Source organism: Passer montanus, unplaced genomic scaffold, assembly GCF_014805655.1.
Source record: "Passer montanus isolate IOZ18808 unplaced genomic scaffold, ASM1480565v1 scaffold20, whole genome shotgun sequence".
Taxonomy (NCBI): domain Eukaryota; kingdom Metazoa; phylum Chordata; class Aves; order Passeriformes; family Passeridae; genus Passer; species Passer montanus.
The window spans coordinates 681,792-708,118 of NW_024366592.1; the positions used below are offsets into that span (position 1 = coordinate 681,792).

General features: G+C 38.0%; 1 protein-coding gene across 1 annotated transcript in view; it reads right to left on the reverse strand.

The window, feature by feature from the left end:
- Positions 1-26,327, reverse strand: part of PIK3C2G (phosphatidylinositol-4-phosphate 3-kinase catalytic subunit type 2 gamma) — a 247,493-nt gene that overhangs the window by 121,190 nt on the left and 99,976 nt on the right. Inside the window, exons 15-20 of the mRNA XM_039708330.1 lie at positions 22,151-22,346; positions 19,182-19,304; positions 16,749-16,880; positions 8,938-9,052; positions 7,497-7,627; positions 1,346-1,534 (exon numbers count right to left, since the gene is read on the reverse strand). Of these exons, the coding sequence (XP_039564264.1) occupies positions 1,346-1,534; positions 7,497-7,627; positions 8,938-9,052; positions 16,749-16,880; positions 19,182-19,304; positions 22,151-22,346 (886 nt within the window). The remainder of the gene's footprint in view (positions 1-1,345; positions 1,535-7,496; positions 7,628-8,937; positions 9,053-16,748; positions 16,881-19,181; positions 19,305-22,150; positions 22,347-26,327) is intronic.

Here is a 26,327-nt window from a genome sequence, read left to right on the forward strand (position 1 = left end):
TGGAAGGAATGTAGCTGCTGACACAGGTTCTGTCCCCTGACATCTCTTGTTCCATCATGGGTAGGGCTATCTCCAGCATCAAGTAAGTGTCCTGACAAACAATCAGCCCCCATTGCAAGAAGTGGGGGTGGAACACAAGGCACCACAACAGAATTTATTCAACTGACTTCAAAGTTCCATCAAGTCTGCTTCAGAATGATAGGTTACACGTGGGACTGTATGTATTTACATAGATTATTGTATAATCTAGAGATATATTTCATTCCTCCTTCTCTCCCATTATTCACCTCATGCCTGTTGAGTAGTTTGAAGTTATGGAGTGCTGTGTAAGTGCTAAGTATTTGACTGATCACCTGTTACCAGAAACTGCCTCAATCTGTTCTAGAGAATGAAATACTCTTTTCATAGAAAATATATAGAGAGAAATAGGGAAAAAGAAAAATAGAGAAATGGAAAACCTTCTCAGGCAAGCAGACATGGCTGGCAAACTGAAGGTCATGGCAAGAACTGCAACTCCATTTTCACTTTGGCCCAGAGAGAAAGGAAAGCACAGCCAGTGCACAAACCTGGACAGCGTGCTGAGCAAACTGAGCTACTGAATGAACCAGCACATGATCATTACTTTCCTGTGGGAATCAGGAAAAAAACTTCCACAGACACTGAAGGATTTGATCTGCAGCCTTGGAAGAAGCTTGGATTGATGTAAAAATAAAGTACTCAGACATTAAGCAGAAAAATCATCAACTCACATTTTTATATTTGAAAGAAAGAATATGTCTTAAGTGAGAAACTGTATTAATAAGATGGTGAAGGGTTTCTAATGTAGAGGTATGGTTGTATAGATTAAGTTAAGAGTTTAGAAGTTAGAAGCATTTGTGTACATGTGTGATTTATAGTAGCCTATTGGACAAAAGTATCCACAGTACAGCAAAACTAGGTAAAGGTGATCAGTTAGAAAAGCAAAATAAATTCTGTGACAATTGTCTATTGGTTTAGAAAGTTCTATATTGCCTGGTGACTACTTTGAGCTATAACCAAGTACTTGCTCCTCTAAAATCTCACAGCCTTTGAGAGTGATGTTTGTCTGAGCAATGAATCGTTCTTAGCCCAAAGATTGTCTCATCCCCTCATTAAAAGAGGTGACAATGATAACCTTGTCAGGCAAGCAGACATGGATGGTGCACTGAAGGTCATGGCAAGAGCTGCAACTCCATTTTCACTTTGGCCCAGAGAGAAAGGAAAGCACAAACCTGGACAGGGTGCTGAACAAACAGCAGCACTGAATGACCCAGCACATGTTCCTTCTATTCATCATTACTTTCCTACCTGGGTGATTCTCCCTTACCTGAAAGTCAGCAGCCCAAGTGCCTGCAGAGGGTCAGAAAAGCTCCAAGCCCTCAGCAGGGCATACATTTCTGACACAGTGGCTCTGTCCCAGCTGGGTGCACTGCCCAGCACCAGAGGAAGGGAGCAGTTCTGGTTATTGCAGGAGTAGCGATAAAACCACAAGATTCTTCTCTGTTGCTCTGAGAGTCTGGAAAAGAAGATTAAAATTTCAGTTTGAAATTAAAACCACCTGAAGCTTTGTGTAGCAACAAACTTTATTGTACAGAGGGGCCAAGTCACACAGTACACTGCTTTTCAGCTAAGTACATGTTTTCCTTTGGGTAGGATATCATTTTCTGCAGACCAGCTTTTATAAGAAAAGTGATACTTATATTCTGGATCTGTCAGCCTTAGGTCATATAAAAATGAAGTGTCAAAAGACACACACACATATATATATGATTATTTCACATTTCAAGCACTCTCAATTTTCTTCTCTGCTGTCTCCATTGTTGGTGTTGTTTGTTTGTTTTTACTGGTTGGGGTTTTTTTTGACAAAGAAGGTACAGTTGTCACTGGGTAAATTATTATTACATCTATCTGCTACAAATCATCTCTGACTTTCGTAGCTAGACACAAAATACTACAAGTCATAGCCTTCATTCCTGCCCTTGCTTTGACTCTTTAATGCAGTTGTGTCTATTTTTAACATACTTTCTTTTAAAATAATGTTTAGTCACATCTATGCCCATACACAAAAACATGAGCCCAGGTACACACATGCAGAGTGTGATCACCCCTAGTGCTGATATGAGTTCAGAAAAGGAAAGAAAAACTCCCAACAACTTCTATATTTGTTTGAAAAGTGTAACTTGCCATGCTTTACTGTACTCACAAAAAAAGAAGAAAAAAAAATGTAATATACCAGACTCCTCACAGAGATATTACATATCTAAATGTCATGTTGATAAAATGGTCAGTCATCACACCATATTTCACCACAGCACAATAATTTCTGCCTTATATCATCTGATTTGTCAACAATTCAGACGTCTTTGCCTCATGCATATTAAATCTCAGGTTCTGACACATCAGAAAACAGGAAAATAAATTTCCCTGGAGAGACAAGCTCAGACAACAGCCTTAATTTGATATCAGAGCCTTCAAAAGCAAACTTTTTTTGAGAGCTTGAGAGAAAATGAGAAAGAGCAAACTGATCCCCAGTTCATATAAATAATTACTCAAATAAAGAAAAATATTGGTTTTCTTGGTCATATTTGACTAGATTGGTGATACATCTAGTTAATAGCATAAAACAATAGCATAAAAATTTTTGTGACTTAAAAAAACCTAAATATTTCATAATGAGGTGTGAGTGATCTAGTAGAAGGCAGTAAGTAAACAGTTTGTTTCCAGACAAGCATTTAATTATCCAGATGTGTAAACAGGGCTCAAATTCCAAGTGTTTACATTCTTTCCAAGGTTGTCTTCCTTCTGCTTGCAATGTTTTGGGACATTCTTAGCCAAAAAAAAAATCCTAGCCCCACTCTGTCAAGATTGTGTCATTCCCAGCTCATAGAAATGAGTTCCTTTGGCTCTGTAGGCGCTTGAGAACTTTTTTTCCTTTGCAGTCTTGAATTTCCAAGCATTTAGGAACAGAGAGCAGCAGCACAAAGATGGGCATGTTTTTTCCTGAGTGAATGTTAATTTCTTCCCTTTAGGAGAAGAAGCTCATAAATATATGCAGAAGATGAACTTAACTGTGATACCAATCCTGACTTTCAGTACCCAGCTCAGGAAAAGTGTCATTTTGGTAATGACTTCAAGAAACAACTCCAGAATTCGTAGCATGTCTTCTGCGACAATAGATAGATGCCTTTGTGATCATGTGAAAAGTCACACACAGAAAAAGAGATAAAAGCAGGCCTAAAACTTCATTGCCTGTCTGGTTATCTTGTGCATTTGGATGACATTCTGCAGGACAGTTCAGCTGAAGGACCTCTTTTAAATGATAAATTTAAGCAGAGATTTCAGCTTTCCAACAACATCTTCCAAACTAGACAATCTGTTGTTCAGATTAAAGCAGCTAAAGCTTCTACTGAGCTTGCAAAGGGTGATAAGAAATCAATCCTTGTATCATGTTTTCTAAATAACTGATTTCTCCCTCTGACTTTACTCAGAGGCAATGCCATTTTCTCTTTGCATGCTTTAAAGATCAGAGATGAAATGAAAGGGTGGATGGGGTAGGAGTTTCTTAAGTTCTGATTTTAAGTTTGTAACAAGGTTTATATAAACATTTAATAAGACATTTAAGATGGTAAAATATTTTGCATACATATGGGATCTGAAGGTTGTTAAGCAAATAAGGGCATTTCTTTGTCTCAGTCGGGTTAAGATGCTATTTAAAGCTTTTTTTTGATAAAAGTTAAGTTTATGGGGGTTTAGGTGGTGTATCTATTTAGGTATCTCTAAATAGGTACACCTGTCTATTTAGCTGTATCTAAATTTCCCTCCATATGAGCTATATAGTAAAATATATAGCATTCTGCTTAACACAAATAAACATAAAATACTTTATTACCTAAATAATTCAGCAATTTTCTGTACAGGATTTGACTAATCCCTTTAGCTAAATGAAGAAAACAGCTTCTCTGAAGGCTTGGTTAGCTGGTGTTACTTTTTTGGTGGGAGGGGGAAAGAGCAAAAAATGAGTTGAAATGCTTCTGATCTGCTTTAGTTGTTCGCTTTCAGTACCAAAGGAGAAGAAGACAAAAGACAAAGAGAGGAGAGGGCAGCAAAGACAGAAAATGAAAATTTCTGTCCCCCAGCACTGATTTTCACTTTAAAATTTCTCTTTCATGGGCAGACTAGAAAAGATCTCTTCCCCTGGATCTCTTCCCCTGCTGGAAGTAGATCTAATCACACCTCATTACAGGATTTTTGTGACCACTGGTAAGCAAACTCAATTCTTTCCAGGCAAGTGGCAAAAAGGAAAAGGGAAGCTGGAAGAGGGGGAAAAGGTAGAAGGAAAATTATGAACAATGAAGGAAATAAAGATGTAAGAAACCAGACTGGCATGATCCTGGCTTCAAACCAGTCTCCCATCCTTTCACTGGGACACACTGTGCAAGCAGGCTGCATCAGGTTCAAAGAGCAGCCTTTCTCTCAGATGCAGAGTTTTCTGGGGCTTGTATTTCAAACACAGCAATCCTAAAAGGAATCAGAAGCTTGCATCTGAAATATTTCCAGGTCAGCCAAAGCAGCTGGCAGTAACTAATCACCTCTCCTCTTGGCTGTCTCTGGTCTGGCTTGGTGATGGTGCCAGAGATCAGAGTGTGGGGTTGTGAGGGGCACAAAAGCCATGTGGGCACCTTCATTTCCTTCAGTCCCACTCAACAACACCTTCATTAATCAACATCCAAGAGACTGGATGAGATTGGAAGAGTTGGCCACAGGGACCAGTGGTCTGAGCCACCTACCAGAAAGACAAGAGCCTGAGCTGCTGGGAAGACAAATGTCTGGAGCAGACACACATCCATGTACCAGGAAGAGGCACAAGCACCAGCAACCAGCTCAGTGTAGCTGTGGACCTTGAGGGTTTTTATGTGTTTTGTATGTTTGTTTTTATGCTGAGGGTGTCAGCAGCTGGGAATAGCAGGGAGATCTGCATCCAGCTACTGGATAGAGACCAAGCACAGCTACTGGGGCAATCAATTTTTGGATACTACATATAAAAATATACAGTATTTTTATCTATTCCTGCAGCAGACTTGAGTCCTGATCCTGCAGAGAGGAAGAACAGAATTAGGCTGTCTGTGCTGTCAGTTTTGTGGCAGTGTGGGACTTATAACACTGCTGGGTTCAACCAGCATGCAGCTGTCTGGTTTTAACCACTGTTTCTTCCTTTTCTATCATTGGTTTAAGAATTTTCTGTCCATTCACATATTCTCTCTGTTTGCAGTAGGATGAACAGAAGGATCCTGACAGAATGAGAAAGGTTTCTTGTATGCTCTGACACAGACACCTACTTATTTCAAAGCCATATTTGAGGCTTGTAAGCCTGAAGCATCATCACAGAGTGATACTGCCACTAAAAAGCTGACTAGATTCCTCTCTTTTTCTTGACATACAGAAAAAAAAGAAAAGAAGAAATCTTCAGATAACCTGGCAATAATGTGTTGGGATACAAACATGCTACAATTTTTTAAGAGAAAGTATTTCATGAATGAGAAAGGTTAAAAGAATTCCTCTGATAACAATACAACAAAATTTACAGGCTGGATTAACAAAGTACTGAAAAATGGAGTTGCTTAATTCAAACCGCAGATATGTTACCCTTCCCTTGATTCATTTACTAGACCAGCTTTGTCTGTAAGACAGGAGAACAGAAGACAATAAACTATGGGAAAACACGGGACAACTGCCTTTCCTCCAAGGACCTGAACTTAGCACAGCCTAAACTCCAAACTGGTGACTTTCAGAAGTCTCTTCCCTTCATATTCCCACAGAACCCAAAATTGTTGTATTAGGGATGTTACAGGATCAACCCTTGCTGTTGAGGTTTCATCTTTTGTGACACCTATTCATGAACCTCTTATCCATGAATTTGTGTTCAGCCTTCACCAATGTGGTGATGTTGTCATCTGCCTTCCCAGCTTTGTGACAGCAGATTTTAAAAGCTCAACACTGACTGTCTAAATAAGTATTTTATTCCATTTGTTGAGAATTTATTTCCTGCTTGTTTCATTGAATGTCCTTAAGTTCAAATGAGGCATTCACCTTTTCCATTACCATCACGATTTTACAAAAATTAATTGTACGTGCACAGACATCCTCTAGTCTTCTCTCCAAACTACAATCCTAGACTTTTTAGATTCTCTTAGTCAAAGAGAAGCTTAAGCCCTTTCATGATATTTGTTGCCCTTCTCTGCACACTTTCCACATCTACTGTGTCCTTCCTGAGTCCTGAAGACAAGAACCATGCAGCATTTTCAATAAAATGGACATCAAGGTTTTAAGCAGCAGAGAAAGGTCATGAGCTGTCTTCTTTGACAAATTATTTTGTACTTTGCTAATTTCTTAATGATCTTATTCCTTCTTACTGAAACCAGATTTTTGCCATGGTAACAAAGGTCACAGGCAGTGGGTTTGAAGTTCCCTAAATCATTCTGAAGCATATTTTGCAGGTGAAAATTTCACTGTCACCATGACTCTTCATAATAAAAAACTGACATCCCATTCACATTTTAAAACAGAATAACAAAACCTCAAATCACAGATCCCATGGTTAATAAAAATAATTTTACGTTTTGTCTGTCTTTTTAAAATTTGAGTTAAACATAATACAACTCTTTTTAAAAATAAATTAATTTTAAAACCCTCAAACCACCAACAGAGAAATCAGAAAAATCTTCTTAACAGATACATCATATCCCACTGAGAGTGTTGAATTTAGTTATTTAGTTATTGCAAAACTAATGCACCTTTTGACCTTTGATGGAGGATTAATTCACACAATTAACTGCCATTAGTATAATGGTTCTCTGTAAGCACCTGTGTTCCAAATTCCACTGATTACACCCAAAATGACTTTATGCAGTACATAATCCTAATTGGTAGGACAACATTCCTGTAGCAGAGCATACTAATCCACCTCAGTTCAGAGTGTTTTTTACCACTGTGTCTTTATCCACCTTCTGTGGCAGCTGAACTTTCCAACTTCTTTCCTTGCTTATAACCTGAAACAGATTTTTCAAAAGCCATTTCTCAGCTCCATCTGAAGTTTGAGTGTTTAATAACTGATTTCCATAGAGACTGATTTCCACAGAACCTACGGTGTTCTTGCTAATAGTGATACAGATGCACTGCATTACCTGAAAATATTATGTTTTGAAAAATTAGATTCTTGCCTTAAAGACATGAAAAGATCTAGTAATAGAAAGGAAAAAACAATCCTTTTCTAAACTGATAAAATACACTGCCACCTCCAGGGCCTTATTAGGCCTTGCTGTGATCTATTCTTTCATTTAGAGGTGTTACTTCTCAAACCAGCCAAGCTAGGCTCCTTCAGAGGAAAATTTTGTTTTTAACAAATTGGATACATTTAATTGTGATCGATAGGGTAGGTACAGCACAGCAAGAACCAGCAGGGTGAGGTAGGGACAACTTACAGCAGGAGAGAGTGTTTCTGTGAGAGTCTTGCAATGTGCTTCAGGCACTCTTGGGTTGGCTCTACGAGATCACCTCTTCTGTCTTCAGGTTCAGGTTTAATGAACTCCAAATCAGCTTCTGGGAAGTCAATCTTTATTTAAAGAACATGAAAAGGAAGAGGAAAAAAAAAAAGACAAAAGGGATTTAGCAATGTGTAATCTCCAATACAAGTGTCAATAAATGTTATCTTGGATTTGTACAAGGAGTATATACAAAGTATGACAAAAAGAAAGGGGGATTATTATTTGAGGGTGCTCACTGTATGTAATATATTACTTAAAAGTTTTGGTGATAAATGCCATCCACAGAAATCAGTGGAGCCTAGCTTTCCTGGGAACATTTCAGTCATCATATTGCAATTTTACTAGAACTGCATAAATCCAATCTTTCATGATTTTTTTTTTTAAAGTAAGGCTATTTCTGATGTGTAGTTTGTTACTGCAAGAGGTGGAAATCAGAATCCAGATTTCTCCTCTGGATGTTCAATTTGCAAATATATTGTACAGCATCTACCAATTTTCCATTCTTACACATGCCTATCAGAAATTAAGGATAGTGTTTTTTAAGACACAGAGAATGCAAACATTCAACCAAAACTACAAAGCTTGAGGTACTTGATAATCTGAGTAGATTATCTGAAAATTCAGATTTTTCTTCATAATTCAGATCAATTTACATCCAGCTTTGGCCTATTAATGCACATCAAACTGTCTTAGCTCTATGTGATTTTAATGTAAATATTTGAGATGCATCACTCTTGTAAAAGTTAAGAAATTTATTCTCTATAAAACACTCAGTCACCTCACAAAACTGGACGATCTTTAAGGTCTCTTCCAACCCAAGCCTAGATTTTCTGTGAAAATATATATTTACAACATTTCCAGCATGTTCACAAATTGTGATAGTGCTATATGGCTGGGAATAACTGAAAACCAGGAGGGCAGAATGAGAAATCTTGTTTCATTTCTTTCAGGAGATATAAATTAATAGTAATTTACTGTCTTAACTTGCCTGAATTATTAATAGGGGCAGCTATTTTAAGGCATGGTCTTTGACTGACCTCCTCAGCCTGGAAAATCCCCATTTACTTGTCTGTTAAAACAGGTCTATTTTTAGGCCACGCTCATTTATCTGTATTATCTGCTTTTATATTTCATTTGCTAACAGACATCAGGATATTTAAATACAGAAAACAAATTGGCTTTATCCTTGAAATACCCAGTTGCTAACTCAGCCTGGAAAGGTGACAAAACTACCCTGCAGACCTGATGTAATTCTCTGAGTGGCTGTAATGGAAATGGGATTTTCGGTTTGGGTGGTCTGGATGAGCTGTGGGAACACCCCTTTTCCTTGCATATGGTTAGAAAAGAAGCTTTTGGCTTTGCTTTCTGGCTCCCTCACCTGCAGGGTGGCTGAGGTTGGTGTCTCAGTGCTGCAGATGCCCGGGGTGATCACTGCTGTGGGGAGCGTGCTGCACGGTGCCAGGCTGAGCAGCACGGTGCCACGGACCAGCCTCCTGCAGGAAACAGGGAGAAACACTGCACTGGTAATCACTGAAACCCCACTGAAGGGCATGCAACTGCAGAGCTCAAAGGACAAGCAAATGGAGAGCAAACCCTTTATCTCTATGTGACCAGAACAAATCTGGCCTCAGCCAGTAGGGTTTTGTATTTGCAGGGATGCCCTGACGAAGGCACGAATGATGCATCTGACTTCATCTTATTAGAGGGCTAATTTATTACTTTATTATACTATATTATTTAAACACTACTATACTAAAGAATACAGAAAGGATACTTACTGAATGCTAAAAAGATAATAATGAAAAACTTGTGACTCACTCCAGAGTCCCAACACAGCTTGGCCACTGAGTCAAAACAACTCACAGCAGAATTCAATGAAAGAATCACCTGTGGGTAAACAATCTTCAAACACATTCCACATGTGAGCACAACACAGAAGAAGCAAATGAGATAAGCATTGTTTTCCTTTTCTCCGAGGCTTGTCAGCTTCCCAGGAGAAAAATCCTGGGCAAAGGGATTTTTTCAGAGAATGTGAATGCCACAGTTGCATCCTGATGTCCTCACTGCCACAGCAGCGTCTCTGCATTTGCAGGGTTCATGAAAAAAATCCCTCTGCCAAGACATTCTGAGTCAGCTCTGCACTTTACCACCGGCTTCTTGTGTGACAGGGGCTGCCCTTTAAGCCAGGTGTAAAAATAAGGATAATAGAATATATCTCTGTCTCAAGATTTCATTTTGAGGGCAAATATGGTAGAGTCTGTGAAGCATCGATACACTGTAAAAGGGGGAGGACAGCATATTTATTCCACAAAAAGAAGAAACTCATGGCTATCTACTGCACCCATAAGGGATCCTTGCTGATTTTATGTGTAGCTGGCAGGGAGGGGGAAGTATGATATGACAGTCTGCAAAGAGCTGAAAGGAGTTTGAGTGGGATAGTTTGTACCACATGTGCCACATGGAGTTTTTGGACATATGAAAGGTTAAGGTCTGAAGTACCAGTCTTAGCACTACACCTACAAGAAAATCTTATCAGCAAAACAGGCATGCATGTGGCCAGCAGATAAGAAAAACAGCCTGATTTGGCAGCTCAGCATAATCCAGTCTAGAGAACTTGAATAAAATCTGAAAGTTTGAGTGTAAATTCTAAACATAACAAACCAACTCAAATTTAGATTGCAGCATCTGAATAAAGGAAGATCTCATACTCTGGGCTTACACCTTAATTTGTCTATATCTTAATGAGTAGTGAGGTTGGAAAATTAATTATGTTCAACACCTCTTCTTTTGCTATTATTTAAAAATAATTTTCATTAAGGTCTTTTTAAACAAGAAACAAGTCAAAACAACTGAGAGAATCACTAGATACTGCAGCAGACAGAGCCAGCCAGGTAAATGAGGTCTGAATGCCCACCTTCCACCTGGGAGGAAGATGTCAGAGGTACAAGAGACACCAGATGGACTATTTGATCCCAGCATGAGTTTGCAACATTGCTGTAAAGAAAGTATCTTTTGAATTGCAAATTGAAATAAATTTCTTTAAGCCATCTGAAGAAGATTTAAGAAACTCCCACAAAGTGACTGTTACAGTCAACATAAATGAGTATAAACCTAATTCAGGAATAATTTTTCTTTTCTTGAACTGTTTGTGTAGTTAGCACAGACATTTTGTTTTAATTTATTGTGAGAACAGAGCTCAGGAGGATTAAAGACAGTTATTTTCTGAAGGTTTTTTGCAGCTGTAGGTGGATTTGCAAGGAAATGGAGGCAGAAGAAGAGCTGTGATATGAACAAGATACTTGGAAGAAAGTAATTGTGTGATATGAAGTCTCTCTCATTTAGGTAATTGATGTGAATGAGGAAGTGATCAATGGTGATTCAAAGAGATTTTCCTGTGATGTGTACTCAGCTGACCTTTAATAAATGAGTTGCATCTCTTCAACTAATCCTTTGTTGACAAAGATTTACATCATAATTTGAACTAATTGGCACTTTTGTTAGAAGGGAGAGGAGTAGCTGAGAATAAATGAACATGAAGACTAAATTACCCTTTTGAGCTCTCATTACTGCTAATCACTTTCACATTGTGCTCTAAAACTATGGGAGCCTTTAAAAAAGAATACATTCAGTTAATTTTTTTCCTGGGAAACCTGAGTAGACAAGTGTAAGAAGTAGTATAGACCTCAGAGGTGCTGTAGATGTGTTTGAGACCTTTCCTAAGCTCATTATTTCAACTCATTTACACCTAGAACAGATGTGGCTAAAGACTGTCCAGGAAGACAAAGAAGAACCGTTGAAGGCAGATGGGCTTCTCAGACATGAAGATAATTTAATAGGAAAGCAAAAGTCATGCAAATAAAGCAAAGCAAAGCAAAACAAGGCATTAATTCACTTTTTGCCATGGGCAGGTAGGTGTTCAGCCACCTCCAGAAGAGCAGGGCCCCATCACAGGTAACAGTGACTTGAGAAGAGAAATGCCACCGCTCCAAACGTCTCTGCTCTTTCTCCTTTATCCCCCTCACTTTATACCCTGAGAATGATGTCCCATGGTCTGGAATATCCCTCTGGTCAGTTTGGGTCACCTGTCCTGGCCATGTCTCCTCCCAGCCACCCCCAACTTCCTTGCCAGTGTGGCAACAAGAGAAGAAGAAAAGTTGTTGGCTCCGTGCAAGCCCTGCTCAGCAACAAAACCATCCCTGCATTATCAACACTGTGCTCAGGATAAATCCAAAACACAGCTCCATACCAGCCACTGGGAAGAAAATTAATTCTACCCCAACCCAAACCAGCACACCCAGCCAACTTTGGGGCACTACAAGCAGAGTCAATATTCCTCACAAAAATCAGCTTTTGGACACAGAAATGGAACAACAACAGGGGATGAATGAAACAGGGAAAAGATGCATCATTATTTCTTAGAAAAAGAAGCAGGTGAGAGTGGAGGATGCATTCAGAAAATGAAGGAATTATCATCAGGAGCATGATAACCATGTCCTTCAGTGAACAGACAGATTCTTCTCTCTGCTACTTGGTTCTGCTGATGAGCTCAGGAAGGTCACTCCCTATTCTGCCTACAGTTCCAGATTTTCCCTCTCTGAGGTGAGGGTAATGACCTTTTAAAGATTCCTATAATGATCACAGACACAGAAAATGGCTTTCATGTAACAACTTCACTACCAAGCAGATTGGAAAGTGAACATCCTGCTCTGTGCCTACTGCCACTTATTCATTTTGGAATTACACAGATTCCCTTGTCTTGTTTATTACTGGAGCTAAAATAACCTTCCCATCTTGCTACAGAATATGACATTGCTATTTAAAGGCAGCTCAAGTTATCCTAAGTTGATAAAGTCAGCCTTATGCCCTGAAGTCCCATGGCAGACTTTCCCCACAAGAGGAAAGTTTTGCTGCTTGCTCTGATTCAGAAATACAAAAATAAATTGTGGTAGAATCAGTGAAGCCAGAGCAATGTGGGGGAACTGTGGGGGACATTGCAATTCCCCAGTTGCTCCAAAATGATTGATTTCTGGTTTGTTACTCAGCTCTGAATCACTAAACTGTTCAGCCCAAGAGAGTAACACAGCTTCTGATGTGAAGGAATGGAAGGCTGGCACACAGGATTCCAAACCCTTTTTGAGCTGCCTCTAGCATCTAATGAGACTTCTTGATACAGATGAACCAGCAAAGGCTCTACTGGCACTGATTTAGGGCTGCTGTCTGAAGTCAGCTCTCTGACAAGGCTGAGAAAAGCAGATATGATGGCTCACCTACTGGGCAGCCAGGCAGCTACACTCATTATCATCATGTTCATTCAAAAATGTACATAACATTAGAGGAGGGTTACTGCTTAGGCTGAATAAAATGGGGAAATCAGGAAAAAGGACTGTGTAAAAAATAATGTAAGTATCTCCAGACCTGACATTATAAGTCTCAGAAGTTTAGAGTGGAGGTTAAATTTAAAAGAAATGCAAAGCTGCTAAAATATTTAAAAAATGCTTTCCCATATATTGACTCAAACAGTCTTAATTCTGCATAGGAATGATACTATGAAATAACTCTGTTATTATAATTACAAATACTACAGAGTTCCAGAAAATTCAAAATAGAGACAAATTTCAACTGCAAAGAAACACTAAACATACTACAGACATTTAGAAGGACCACAACCTCCATCCCCACACTTTTTAGTTTAAATAACTTCCCTAAATTGGTAGGATAAATTTGTAAGTGATAATTACACTGAGTACAAAATTATTCCAGACTTCAAAAAAATTTTCGCATTTATGTTCCTGATTACTTTATATTTTTGGAAAAAAATTTATGAAGTCACAAAATTGGCTTACAAGCAATGATTTTAGAGTAAACAACTCCATTTAGGCAACGCTTGGAGAATGTTTTCAGGAAGTCAGTTTGATAAGCAGGAATCCCAACACATGTTTGGCTAAGACTAAAGTGTGTACCCAGCAGCTAATCATGTAATAAATCTGCACACTGCAAGAAAACTGTCAGAAGAGTGCAAGATAACACTAGAATTCAGGAAATAATGTAAATTAAGCAAATTTGCTAAACATCTGTTCACTGACAAGTCTTTAGCAACAACAAACACCTAAAGCTGGCCAAATTCTTGAGGAGGTTTTTAGGTATTGTGTGGTTTCAAAATAGGCCAGGAAAGAAGAAGAGACTGACTGCAATATAAAAAAAAATAAGTAATATGCTTTAAATAAAGAGCTAGATTTGTTTCTTTATAAATACGTATATATACATACTTCTCATCCAATCTCATTAGTATTTTTTAGAGGAAAATGGGAATGGTGAACTCTCAGCAAATAACTACAGGCCTTTGAGCTGTCAAGGGACTTGAACAAGGTCGTGTTCAAAAGCATGAGAAACTTCACACCTCTTGAAACAGAATTTGTATACTTGTTAAGCACATGTTTTTTAATCTCTGGTTCAAATTAAATGTAAAACATTAAAATACAAAGAAGGGATATGACCATACAATGAAAATAATTCTTTGGGAAAAGAAATTAGATATAAAATTTACAAAGAGGAGCAAATTCAGAGACTTCTTAATTAGTGTTCTTTTGCCCTAACAGATCAAGATTCTAAGTAATACCTGGGAATAATTCAAAACTGGTTTTTTTTTCCCTTCTCTTTAACATAAGCCAAATAACTTTGAATAGAATTTCTGTGGTTTTAATCAAACAATTGCAGGACAGAAATGAAATTATGAACAGTATTTAAAAAAATATGTTTGACATTTATTTTCTTTTTCCAATGTTTAATAAAAAAAACAAAAACCAACCTTTTTTTACTCTCTTTTTGTCAAGTATCCAAATAGGAAAAGAGGAAAAGAGTGTCCTTATCTTCACTGACCCAACTGGGACAAGGATTTGAACCAGGATGTTTGATGACCCAGGCAAATACCTCAGGGCAACTGGCTTCTTCAAAGAGCTTATTTCTGTCCTTTCCCCAATAAATTAAATTCTAGACATAAGAATGTTAAGACTTTTTTAGAACTCAAATTCACCTCTGAGGAAAGTTTTATTTTGAGAAAGTGTTATTTTCTGAGCTAGAAATGTTTTGTCAAAGATTTTCTGGTCAGATTTCTTTAATCTCTTTACATACATTCACAGAGTTTGTTATTTAAAAACCATAATACCATAATCTTTGCAGTAATACAAGGTGCTCTTGACATATTAGCATGACACGGGAGGTACAAATCTTTTCTTGGTACATCCAAGTTCAGAAGTACTCTATTGAAATAAGTGTGGAAAGTTTAGTTGCATTCCAGCAGCAAGGGGAGTTTCAGGACAATTCTTATTTTCAAACCAGTGTGTCAATCAATTGAAATCACAGAGAATGAATAATCCTATGGAGCTGTGGTTGGCCAAAGGAGAAAAAGGCATTTAGGCTCCTTTGTGGTTGTAATTACTGTAATTGTAAATGACACAGCTATCAGATGAGGGGGTGTTGAATGTGCTATTCCTAAATCATTCCTGCAACAACTCAACCTTGATTTCTGCTTTGAAGGGTCATTTCAGCAGTGATCTCTCCAATTACACAGCAAATTAATGGAAAGTGGCCCTCCATCCCCTTCGCTGTGCTGATTGTGTGTTCCAGAAAAGAACAGAACAGTTTGCAGTCAAATTTTTCAAACTGTCAGGGTGGTGTGGGAATCTATCTAACAAAAACCAATGTGCTTGCTCTGATGGCACACATGAAAATATAGACCTCACAGGGAGCTGAGGACTTTCAGGTCTTCCAAAAGTCATTCCTCTTGGACTTGAATGCTGGGAAAGAAGAAAACCTCCAGAACAGAGGTCCTCAACAGGAACAGAATTCTCGTATAGGAACCTTTGGAGGTAAATGGGATAAGTGTTCTCTCATTAAGTTATTATGCCTCAAACACATTTCATGCTTTCTTTAAAAATGCATACACAATGGAAGAGTGAAGTGCTCTTCTTAAGACTAACTATGAAATAAAAGTAATTGAAAAAATTGCCCCAGAAATCCTTGCAGCAGAGATTTGATTGATGTTTCTTTCCTTCCTTCCAGCTAAGTGCTCTAAACACTAAGTCACAAAAGAGCAAGAGTAACCTTGAATTTTCTCTGAAAAGATGGAAAAAGGAACTAGCCCAGTCCAAATAATTTCCTACACCTCTCAGATTAAAAGCTCAAGGAAACACAAGGTCTATTAAATATAGCAAATTAATACATGCAGTCAGATTTTTTGTTTTATTTTGCTTTGAATGGTGCTTGCCACCATGTAGAGAAGTAGATCAAGATGTCTCAAGATAAGGAAAGGGCTACAGTTTAGAGGTTGATGCTAATGTGGAAATTTGGGGGGCTTGAGAAATCCCTCTATTGCACTGAGGGTATTGCAGGGCTATGGAGCCTAAATAAAAAATTCCTATCACTGCAAAGACTCAGTCTAAATTCAGATGTCTCAGTGCTACGGAAACACATTTAGAGCACTGCAGAAAATTTACCTTGGATATTTGTACATCACTGCAGACACATTCAAATGACAAGCACCTTTAAACCACTGTTACATTGTGTAGTGTGCAGAAAGAAGTGGTTAGAACGGAAAAGAAAGCTTCTAAAGTGGTGTGGAGCATGGAAAGTGCTCATTGTGGTCACCGCTAACTGTCCCAATTTCGGCAGAATGAATGTGTGTGAGAACAGGAAAAAAAACCAAATAAACAAAAAAACCCCACATTGTGAAGAAGAAAGAGAAAGTGTTAGAGAGTCACCTAAAACTAGAAAAGGAAGGAGGGAAAAAGACAGAAAGAGAGAAAGAGAGAGAAAGAGAGAGAAGAAATAAAAAGAAAGAGAGAAAAGATAGGTAAGAGACACCTGTGGATATGTGTCTTACTGGCACATGCTCTCAAGACAGAGAGAGAGAGACAGAGAGAGAGAGACAGAGAGAGAGAGACAGAGAGAGAGAGACAGAGAGAGAGAGACAGAGAGAGAGAGACAGAGAGACAGAGAGACAGAACAAATAAAAAGAAAGAGAGAAAAGAAAGGTAAGAGACATCTGTGGATATGTCTCTTACTGGCACATGCTCTCAGTCTTATTACAGGAGGTCCTGAAATGAGTAATTTTGTCTTTTTATATTTCTCCCAGGCTGAATACAACAGTATTCAAGAATGGTCCTCTCTTAAGGTCATACAAAATGAACTTACTCTTTTGCATACAATGGGCAGCATGTCCAAGCAAGCATTTCTGTATTTTTAGAGGAAATGTTTACTCCCAGCAGTTTTATTGTCAGCATAGTTTCCCTTGGAAGAGTCTTTATTCGTAGAGGGAAGTTGACCCTAAAAGAAAATCAGAAAAGAGAAAAAATAAAAAGCTATATTATTGGAGCATTGTTGCAAGTGGGTTCTTTCTACATTTTTCTACGTGTTCTAACACATATATTGAGCTATAAATTACAGAAGTTGCACTCTGAAGGAAAATGCAGCTGACAAATCCCTTCAATACATTGATGAGTATTGGCAACAATTAACCTGAGTCACAGTGTTTGAGAAGAGGCAGACAAAAACTCATTCACTCCAGTGGTAACTACTAGAGCTGGCAAAGGCAGGAATGACTTAATTAAACTTTCCTTTGGAATTACCTTATCAGTGAAAGGCTATTTCACAATAAGGAACCTGTTAAGGGAGAATTGTCAAGCAGCAGTCATTGGCTGTGTTGTGTCTTCAGAGGAAAACATCATTTAAAAAACCAAGATAATCATGCTCTTGTTCAAGTGTGCTTTGGTGGTGTGATGTTTCTTAACCACAACTTAAAAGCAGATGTTGTTTTAACAGCAATGACAGATTTGTATTTTTTAGTGAGAATATTAATTTTTCATCAATATTAATCTTGGTTTTGCATTGACCATTAGCTTGTTTGGTCACTCAGTTCATTTATACAGTTTATGAAAATTTATCTAAAATAATAACTTGGAATTATTCCAATAAGCCAGATAGTTTTATGCTGTATGGAAAGATCACCTGTGTAATTACCCATACAAGTCTGCATTTTCTTTTTCCTGAATAATTTTCTAGCCTTTTCCATGTATATTCAGTGGGAGCTCAAATTTCTTAAGCAGAAAGTAAAATTAATTAAGTTTCTTTCTGTATAAACAAAATCAATATAAGGAGCTAGGAGCTAAAAGGATTATTCCACATTGATAATACAGTCATTAAGAAAACAAAAGATCTGCATAAACTGGAGATTACAAAAACAGACTAAAAGATAAATCTGAGTAATAGAGTGACAGAAGAATGCAACTCAGCAATTTGAAAAAGATATAGTCACACTTAAACAGCAAGCAAAAGTAGAAGCTGCATTAAAAAAGTATATTAACCAGTAAAACATAAGAATTATGGGTGCTAGAAGTAAGATGTGGTAATAATGAAAGGAAAAAATCAGCATAAGATTTTGCTCCCAGTTCCAAATCTATCAAATTTCTATTGGATTTGGGAAAGTTTTCTGGACTGTGCTGAGGAGCTACTGAAAGAGATTAGATGGGTTTCAGCTGAAAATCTGAAGTACTCCAAATCAGCATTAATGTCAAAATTTAAGATCATCAGTCTTCCGACATTTGGAAATGATGCAGATTTGCACACCTCCCTCTTTGAATAACAAAGCAAGACAGCCATTTCCCACTCCTTCTGATTCCCATGAACAAAATTGAGAAGCAATTCTCAACTGTCTTCCCACGTGTCCCTATTTATAGCTTTCAAGTTTGCTTTCCCTGTCTCATGAACTCTTCCTTACTCATAATTAGTTAGAAACAGTTATTGGGAAACTGAACTGGCTTACCTGCTAAAAATAACTTATTTTTCACTGAGAGGCCAACAATATTTGTTACATAAAAATGTTTGACAGAGTTAACTTTGAAGAACCATTAGTGCTTTGATGAGACAGTAATAAAACCACCAAGACATGCATTTTGTGATGCAGACAATTGTTAACACTCTAAACATAGAGCAGTGAATAAAAACTCTCAGTATCATCAGTGCAGAAAGCAAATGCTTGCCAGAGTTTCCCTAGGACACATACACCACTACTTAATTGTAAAACTGCAGATCCTCCTTATAAAAAAACCCCAAAACCAAAACAACAAACAACCAAATAAAATAGCCCTCCAAAAATTAAACAAGCAAACAAACAAATAAGACCCCAACCTAACTACCCAAACAGCCCTGTTTGGTAAAAAAAGGACAATGAAGAAAAGTTAAAGTAGATTCTCAAGCTGGATTGCAGATATATTAAAGGTAGATCCAAAAGGTGGAATTCCTCAAAGGAACAGAAATACAACCTTTGGTTGCACCTGCTTTCACTTCCAGCACTCCTGGACCCCTCCAGTGAACAAAAGCTGTTCACAGAGCAGCTCAGTTTAGCTTATTGTCAGACCAGACTTACCTCAGTCCTATTTCCCTGCCTCTGGCTGTCCCATTTCTTTCTCATTCCAATCTATATTTCTGTGAATTCTGTGCAGTTTAATTGGCTCAGAAGAACATCCATTAAAAAATATGTTGCTTTTGGCATTTTTTGGCTTTTTTAATGAATATTGGATGTGTAATATCTGTCAGAGATGCATATATCAAACAAAACCCAAAACTTACTTCTCATTCCAGTCAGCCAGGAAGAAGAAGGATCTCTTAACTGGAGTATTTTTGCAAATCTTCACTTGACATATTATCTTCCCAGCATAAGTTAGTAAACAGGAAAAAGAGAAAACTTTGTAGCTACAAAGGAGAAAAAAAATTAATTATAATATATACTATGTCCAGTACATCTGGAGTTAGCCACTCAAGAACTTATGAAAATCCACCTTTACATAATAAAAGGAATTATAATAATTCATATAATATTAATGTGTGTGTGGAGGGGTTTTTAAGTTTTTTGGGTTTTTTCCCTGAAGTTCAGAATTAAAGAGAAGTCTTAAAGACACCTGGGTTCTGTTCCAAGTTTTTGACATTAATTTCTTTTTTTTCATTATTGCAGTGAATGAAAATTTGGACAGAAGTGAAGTGCTGGTACTTGCTGATCCTGGAGTCAACAAGAGATCTCCCACCTGGAGAGCTGCATCCAGCTCTGGGGCCCCCAGCACATGAAAGACATGGAAGGTCCAGAGGGGAACACAAAGATGCTCAGGGGGCTGGGGCACCTCTCCTGGGAAGACTGAGAGAACAGGGCGTGTTCAGCCTGGAGAAGAAGAGGCTCCATGGACACCCTCAGAGCACCCACAGCGGGCTGGAGAGGGATATTTTACAACGGAATGTGGTGACTCAGCCTGGAGAAGAAGAGGCTCCATGGACACATCAGAGCACCCACAGGGGAATGCAGTGATAGGACAAGGGAAGGCTTTAAACTGAAGTGGGTTAGGTTTAGATTGGATATTTGGATGAAATTCTTCACTGTGAGGGTGGGCAGGCCCTGGCACAGAGTGCGCAGAGAAGCTGTGGCTGCTCCTGGATCCCTGGAAGTGTCCAAGGCCAGGCTGGACAGAGCTCTGAGCAACCTGGGGCAGTGGGAGGTGTCCCTGCCCATGGCAGGGGTGGAATAGGATCATCTTTATGGTTCTTTTCAACCCAGGGTATTCTGTGATTCTTTTTATACCTTCTTTTCCCAATCTGTGAAAAAAACAGATTAGTACTCAATGAAATATATATATATATTTACAGGTGAAACATTAAAGCCCTCTGTGCTGGCCTTCACAAAGTGAACTAAGCAGCTTCAGAGTGAAATTTAGGTCCGGGAATATCTCTTGTTTCACATTCTTCTCACTGAAATCTTCTAAAATATTAATCAAAATAGATTATGAATAACTAATGTTCCTAATTAGTCTTGTAACTTCCAGATCTTCCTGCCAGGCTCAGCTTTAGACCTCATTCTGGACAAGAATGATGAACATGGGAAACAGTCAAATGTGAACAGGAAATTTGAGGCAGTTGCAGATTGAAGGTGCCTGAATTTGCCATATTTATAAGAATGATGGTTTACCTCTTCCAGAACGTTATATTTTATAATTATTATAGCAGATTTGGGTTTTTTTATCTGTTTTAAAAAATTGAAATAAAATTATCTGTAGTCTGCAGTAGTTATGAGGTGTCAGTTCAGAGAAGGAAAAATTACCTTGTAGGCTAGGAAATACTTCCCCTAGAATCTAAACTTTACAAGAGTTGGAGGATAGATCAGGAAATAAAAGGTTTTCACACAACCAAAGTTAAGTTCTCCTATTTAAACAAAACTATTGCCACACAACATATATTATAATGTGTATACTTTCTTATAGAATACATTTTATACATTATACATATGCAGGAATTTACATATCTTAAAATACATGTTAACACAGCTGCAAGATTATTGCCACACAACATATATTATAATGTGTATACTTTCTTATAGAATACATTTTATACATTATACATATGCAGGAATGTACACATCTTAAAATATGTTAACACAGCTGCAAGATCATAACGTGACTTTTGGAAAGGGAACATGAGATCCATGACACTGCCAGCATGAATTCATGCAGTGCAGAAAAATAAGAATGGGGAGCATGCATGTGAACAGTGTCAATAAAAGAATTTGAGGAAACCAAGTGTTAGAGCAGCTATGAATATTGGAAAGATGGAAAGAGAGATAAGGAGGAAGAAAGATTTTCATTTCTATGTGCTCCAACATAGCATTCAAGTCATCAGTGGCCTTTAGGCTATGTGCAATATCACATTTTTCTGGTAAGACATAAAATGGGAAAGGTATAACTATATGAAATCAGGATAGTGATTATAGTACTGTATTTATTACCTTAACTAATGCAAAGTCCCTGAGATTTTTGTTAAATGGCTAATTACAGACAATGCTCTATAGTACTGTCTCTTGCATTCTGTCTAATGCAAATTATCTCACAGTCATTTGGGATTAAAGGCAAAGGGGGAGCATGGGAAAATTAAAAAAAAAATCGAGAACAACTTTTTGACTTACGAAAGTAATGTTACCAGACTGTTTACCTGTCCCCCTTTGATCACACTGGAGTGGTAAGAGAAGAACACAAGTATAGCTCAGACTAGGAAAAGCAGCTACTTGATAACACAAGTAGTTTTACCAAATTTGAGCAATGCAGAAGAGAATATTTCTATTAGCTTTTTATATAAATGTATTTTTTCTATCAAAATTCTATTTCTATATTTTTATTATTTTGTTTTCTTGTTTTATACTGATAGCAGGTACATTTGGATCTCTAAAGTTCAATCACATTGATGAAGGACATCACCAATTCAGTTGCTTAGCCATGTGACAAGGTTGGAACAAACCAAGAACAGAAATTGCTGAGAAAGCCTCTGTGAGATTGGGCTCAAGCAAAACCACCTCTCTGTTTCACTTGGCAAGCTGGCCTCCAACCCTTCCAGTTACTTGTCCTGCTGAGACCACACCAATTCCAGCCCAAACAGCCTCGGTGTGCATCACACAATCTCTAACATAAATTTGGGACCACCACCAAAGCAGCAAAGGAGAGCTGGTGTCTGTGAAAAATCTCTTTTGTCAAAGAGACAGCACATCTTCTTACGAGTCCTCCTCCTACCTGGTCACCCAGGCTTCTGGGATGTTGTGGGCAGCACAAACAGTGAAGCTGAGCTGGGAATTCAGGCTGATGTCTGCACATAAAGGGCTCCTAGGTATGCTGGCAAGCTGGAAATTTGCATCAAAGCTGCTGCTGTAGACATGGATGAGACGAGAGAGGGCCATGGAGAGCTCAGTCACAGCAGCCTCTATTAATGCTGAGAGGAGACAGAGGAACAAATAAAGGTTAGCAATAGGTCATTTACGAAGAACTATATTTATCCTAAACCATCAGTTATTGCTTTGAAATGCTTCCTAATAAAATTTAATTGAAATGACATAACCTGCAACTGAAGCCAATTAGCCATCTGTGCTTCTGAAACTGTCCTTAGCTCATTTCTGGTGTATCCTTTACAGACTTTCATTACAGAGCTTTCAAATTAAGGCATTTTCAAAGCAAGCATTTTCAACTACAGCAAGCTACTGGGTACCTCAGAGATGCCATTTCAGTCTTTGAATTTTTGTGCTGGAAGGATTTTTATGAAGTAGGTATTTTATCATTTCAGCAGCTAAGTAGCTACTTACTTCAAGGGGACTGGCAAGGCAGCAGTAGAAGGGAGAAAAAACACTGGTTAAAAATTTAGGACTATAAAGCTCTTGCAACTGTAGGCAAACAATTAATAGAACACATAAAACAGCAGCCACAATCAGAAAAACTCAGCATTCAGGTGGTCATGGGTTGGTGACAATATTACACAAAAATAGACACTAAAATATATATCTATACAAATAGGTATGAAATAAGCTGTACCCTAATTTATACCACACCTCTATTTATGTCATTCCCTCTGGCTTCAGCTCTGCTGTACTTTAGCTATTTTTTTCTTTTTCTTTTTTTTTCCCTGCTGTAATTCCTGGCTTTTATCCATCTTCCCTCTCTGTTTTTGGAGCAGCTTGGGGTTGCCTGATTACCAGTGTAAATTCAAATCCCCAATCCTGGCAACCTCCATCAAGTGAAGAGAGCTGTTAAGAGCACTCATTTCTCAAGCATGGGTTAGGCTGAGAGAGAAAGTGTCAGAGTATATTGAATTGTTCCAAGATCAGGCTGATTTGTCTTCCAAGAGGAAAACCCAAAAATCTCTTTTTTTTACCCTTCTAATTCACATTTTTCTACATGATCAAGAACACACTCTCACCACCTGTTAACAGTTCTTGAAATATTCCCTGGACTTGTCTGGCCACTGAAGTCAGCAGCCATCTATCAGCTCAGTGTCTATTGAAAGAAAAAAGAAAAGGAAAAGAAGAAACCCAGGAACATAAAGCCTGAGACTCCTATTAGCTTTTTATCCTTGGGATAGGTGCAGCAGTCCTGCCCAACATCACATACAGATAACACCATTCACTGGACTTAGCTATCCCAGTTTCCTGACAGAAATATTTCTAAAATACCCTTATCCTCAGTCAGGAATTTTATTTTCCTTCTTTGATACCTTTTGTCTTTAAATCAGTAACTACCCAGAACTACTGAGTCACAAAATGCACTGCAAAAAATGCAAAGAAATTATTTCTCTTCATTTCATAGTAGACAAATTTTAATTACGCAACAATAGAAATACACATAAAATTGAAATAGTTTGACATATAATGAGGTTGGCTTCTGAAAATACTGACAGCAAATTATTGCATGTGTGAAGGACTGGCTGGAGTACTATGCCATGTAATGTGATCATCTTGCACATATGAAAATAGAATAATTTTAGAGATCAACAGGCTAAAAAACTCAGTCCTTCTACTCTCTCTTTCTACCATTTAGTTTCAATTGCCTTTTTATTTATCCTCTTTGGCATTGTCACCATTTATCATCCTTCATCACAATAGTTTTGAAAAAATCTTTGTCTCTAGTGATTTTTCCCCTAGAACACCATTTAATTCTTATTCCCAGATGTGCAATCACTTAGTAACTGCAAACTAAATGTTTAATTTGCACTGAATTCTTTTACATTCCAAGAACTTACCCATAGTGATACACATGGAACCTTTTTAGGAGGTCCAGAAAAGGACATCAGCTGATTGTTTTTTGAACCAGTACTTTATGTAAAAAGTACTACACTACTTTCTCATTAAGGACCAACAGCTCCTCAGGAGATTCCTTGTTTCCAACCTGCTCCCTGGTTGACAGGGAAATTTAATGTGCTAGCAAACTCCTTATTTATGAAAATTGGCCTGTTGGAGTCAATGATTTCTGAATAGAACCTTCTCAGTGTTTTCCCCAAAAGAGGGTAAAAGGTAGCTCAGAATCTCTGAAAAGGCACAGTTTTAATACAATCTTTATTCTAGGTGGTAAAGCAGCACTTCAGATTTGTCTCCAGAACAAGAAGTAATGTATTCTATTTCAGCTAAGCCACAGATAAAAGGGAAAACTCTTTGCTCTGTGAGCAAAGGATTCCCAAATAATGAAGTCAGGAGAAAATACACAATGGAGTATTTTCCATAACAGAAAATGCACATGTGCCAGACAAGGATGCAATTAAGATGCAAGATGCCTATCACTACATCCAGGCTGCCCTGACCATTGACCATGTTTGCAGAAAAATGATTTTCATGGTTTACCTGAGCCACAAAACTGATGTCAGATATGTAAAAAAACCAGACAAGCACACAAAACCAAATAAAACCCCTCAGCTTGTTCTAACAGCATGTGAGGGGTGAAGGCAGCAATGGAACAATTGGGGGGCAATTGTTTCACTGCCAGCCAAGGGAGACAAATGGCCTTCAACATTATTTATTTAATTATTACAACATACAGAATGAAGATATTTTCAGCAACAGAGTTCCTCAGGTTTAAGCAAATGTCCAAGTATGATCTGGTCTGCAGGTCCAGGATTTTTTCCAACATTAATTTTCTTATTCTTGCTAGCAATCATTTACAAAACAGTCCATGGATCCTGTGCCAGAATCAACCCTTTTCCAACCCCCATTCTTCAGTCATTAGGAGCAGTAGCAATTAACTGAATTAGAGGGAAACATCTTGGGTAGTGTGTAAACATCCATTACTCACAAAACTTGGTCAGCATTTTCTCACTCTATTTTAATGAGCTGCTGAATAGGATATGGTAGGCTGAAATTATATCTCCCATTCATAAAGCCAGAGAACTTTTACTGCTTTTTATGCCTTTTAATAAATCTCAGCTGAGAGAGGACTGGTGTTTCACTGATTTACAAAGCACAGGCCATGGACTTCCTACAGCAGATTCAGTTTCAGCTACATCAAAAGCTATTTTCTAGAAAGGTGTTCCAGGCGTACCCAGTATGTAAGAGACAGTGAAAGAACCACCTTGCAAAGTGAACCAAGACTAATAATCTCACAACTCAAAACCTTGTTATCTATTTCTGGTGTGAAATTATTTGCCATCACCTTCTCACTGAAGGTGAGGAGAAATTTGACATGCAGAAATGAGAGGAGAACCAGGGAAGTGAACTTTAACCACAGCTGCCAGATATGCTTATTTCTGACAGATTCCTGTTCCTTGTGCAGGAAGTCTGAAGGAATAAATTCTACCTAGTGAGAAACAGAACAATCCTCAATCCTGAAACTGTTAGTGAATACACCTGCAAGTATTAAATCCAAGATTTAGTAAGGAATATAGTAGCCTATTCCTCACTGAAACCCACTTACTTTTTCCTCTCAGTCCAGTATTACAATTCCCATATTATTTTATTACCAGATCTTCCAACAGAGCAGGCACTTTGCTGTTACTGCACCAGCAGATGATGTCAGTTCAATACATGTTAAACACTCTCTCTGACCTGTACATGTTTTCTCCAGGTAAAACATGACAAAAATCTGGTTGAACAGAATTTGGAATGAAGGCTTATGACCCTTTTGACAGATTAAAAATACTTTTGAGAAATACAGCTTGATTTTTTTCCTTTCCAACTTATTTTCAGAGATGAAAAAGAAAAAGTAAGGTCCTGAATACAGCTCAGGAGACACACACGCACACACACAACTCCAAAACCAAAACTACAGAATAAAGAAACCCACCTGACCTTTAAGTAAAATGCTAAGCAGCATTCATTCAGCCACTGCTGTGATAAGAAAGAGTCAAAACATGAAAAGGCTGCAATGCACATACTGATCAGATCCAGTTTCCAAGCACCAATATTTACTGGACTGTTTTCTCCTACTAGTTGAAGAA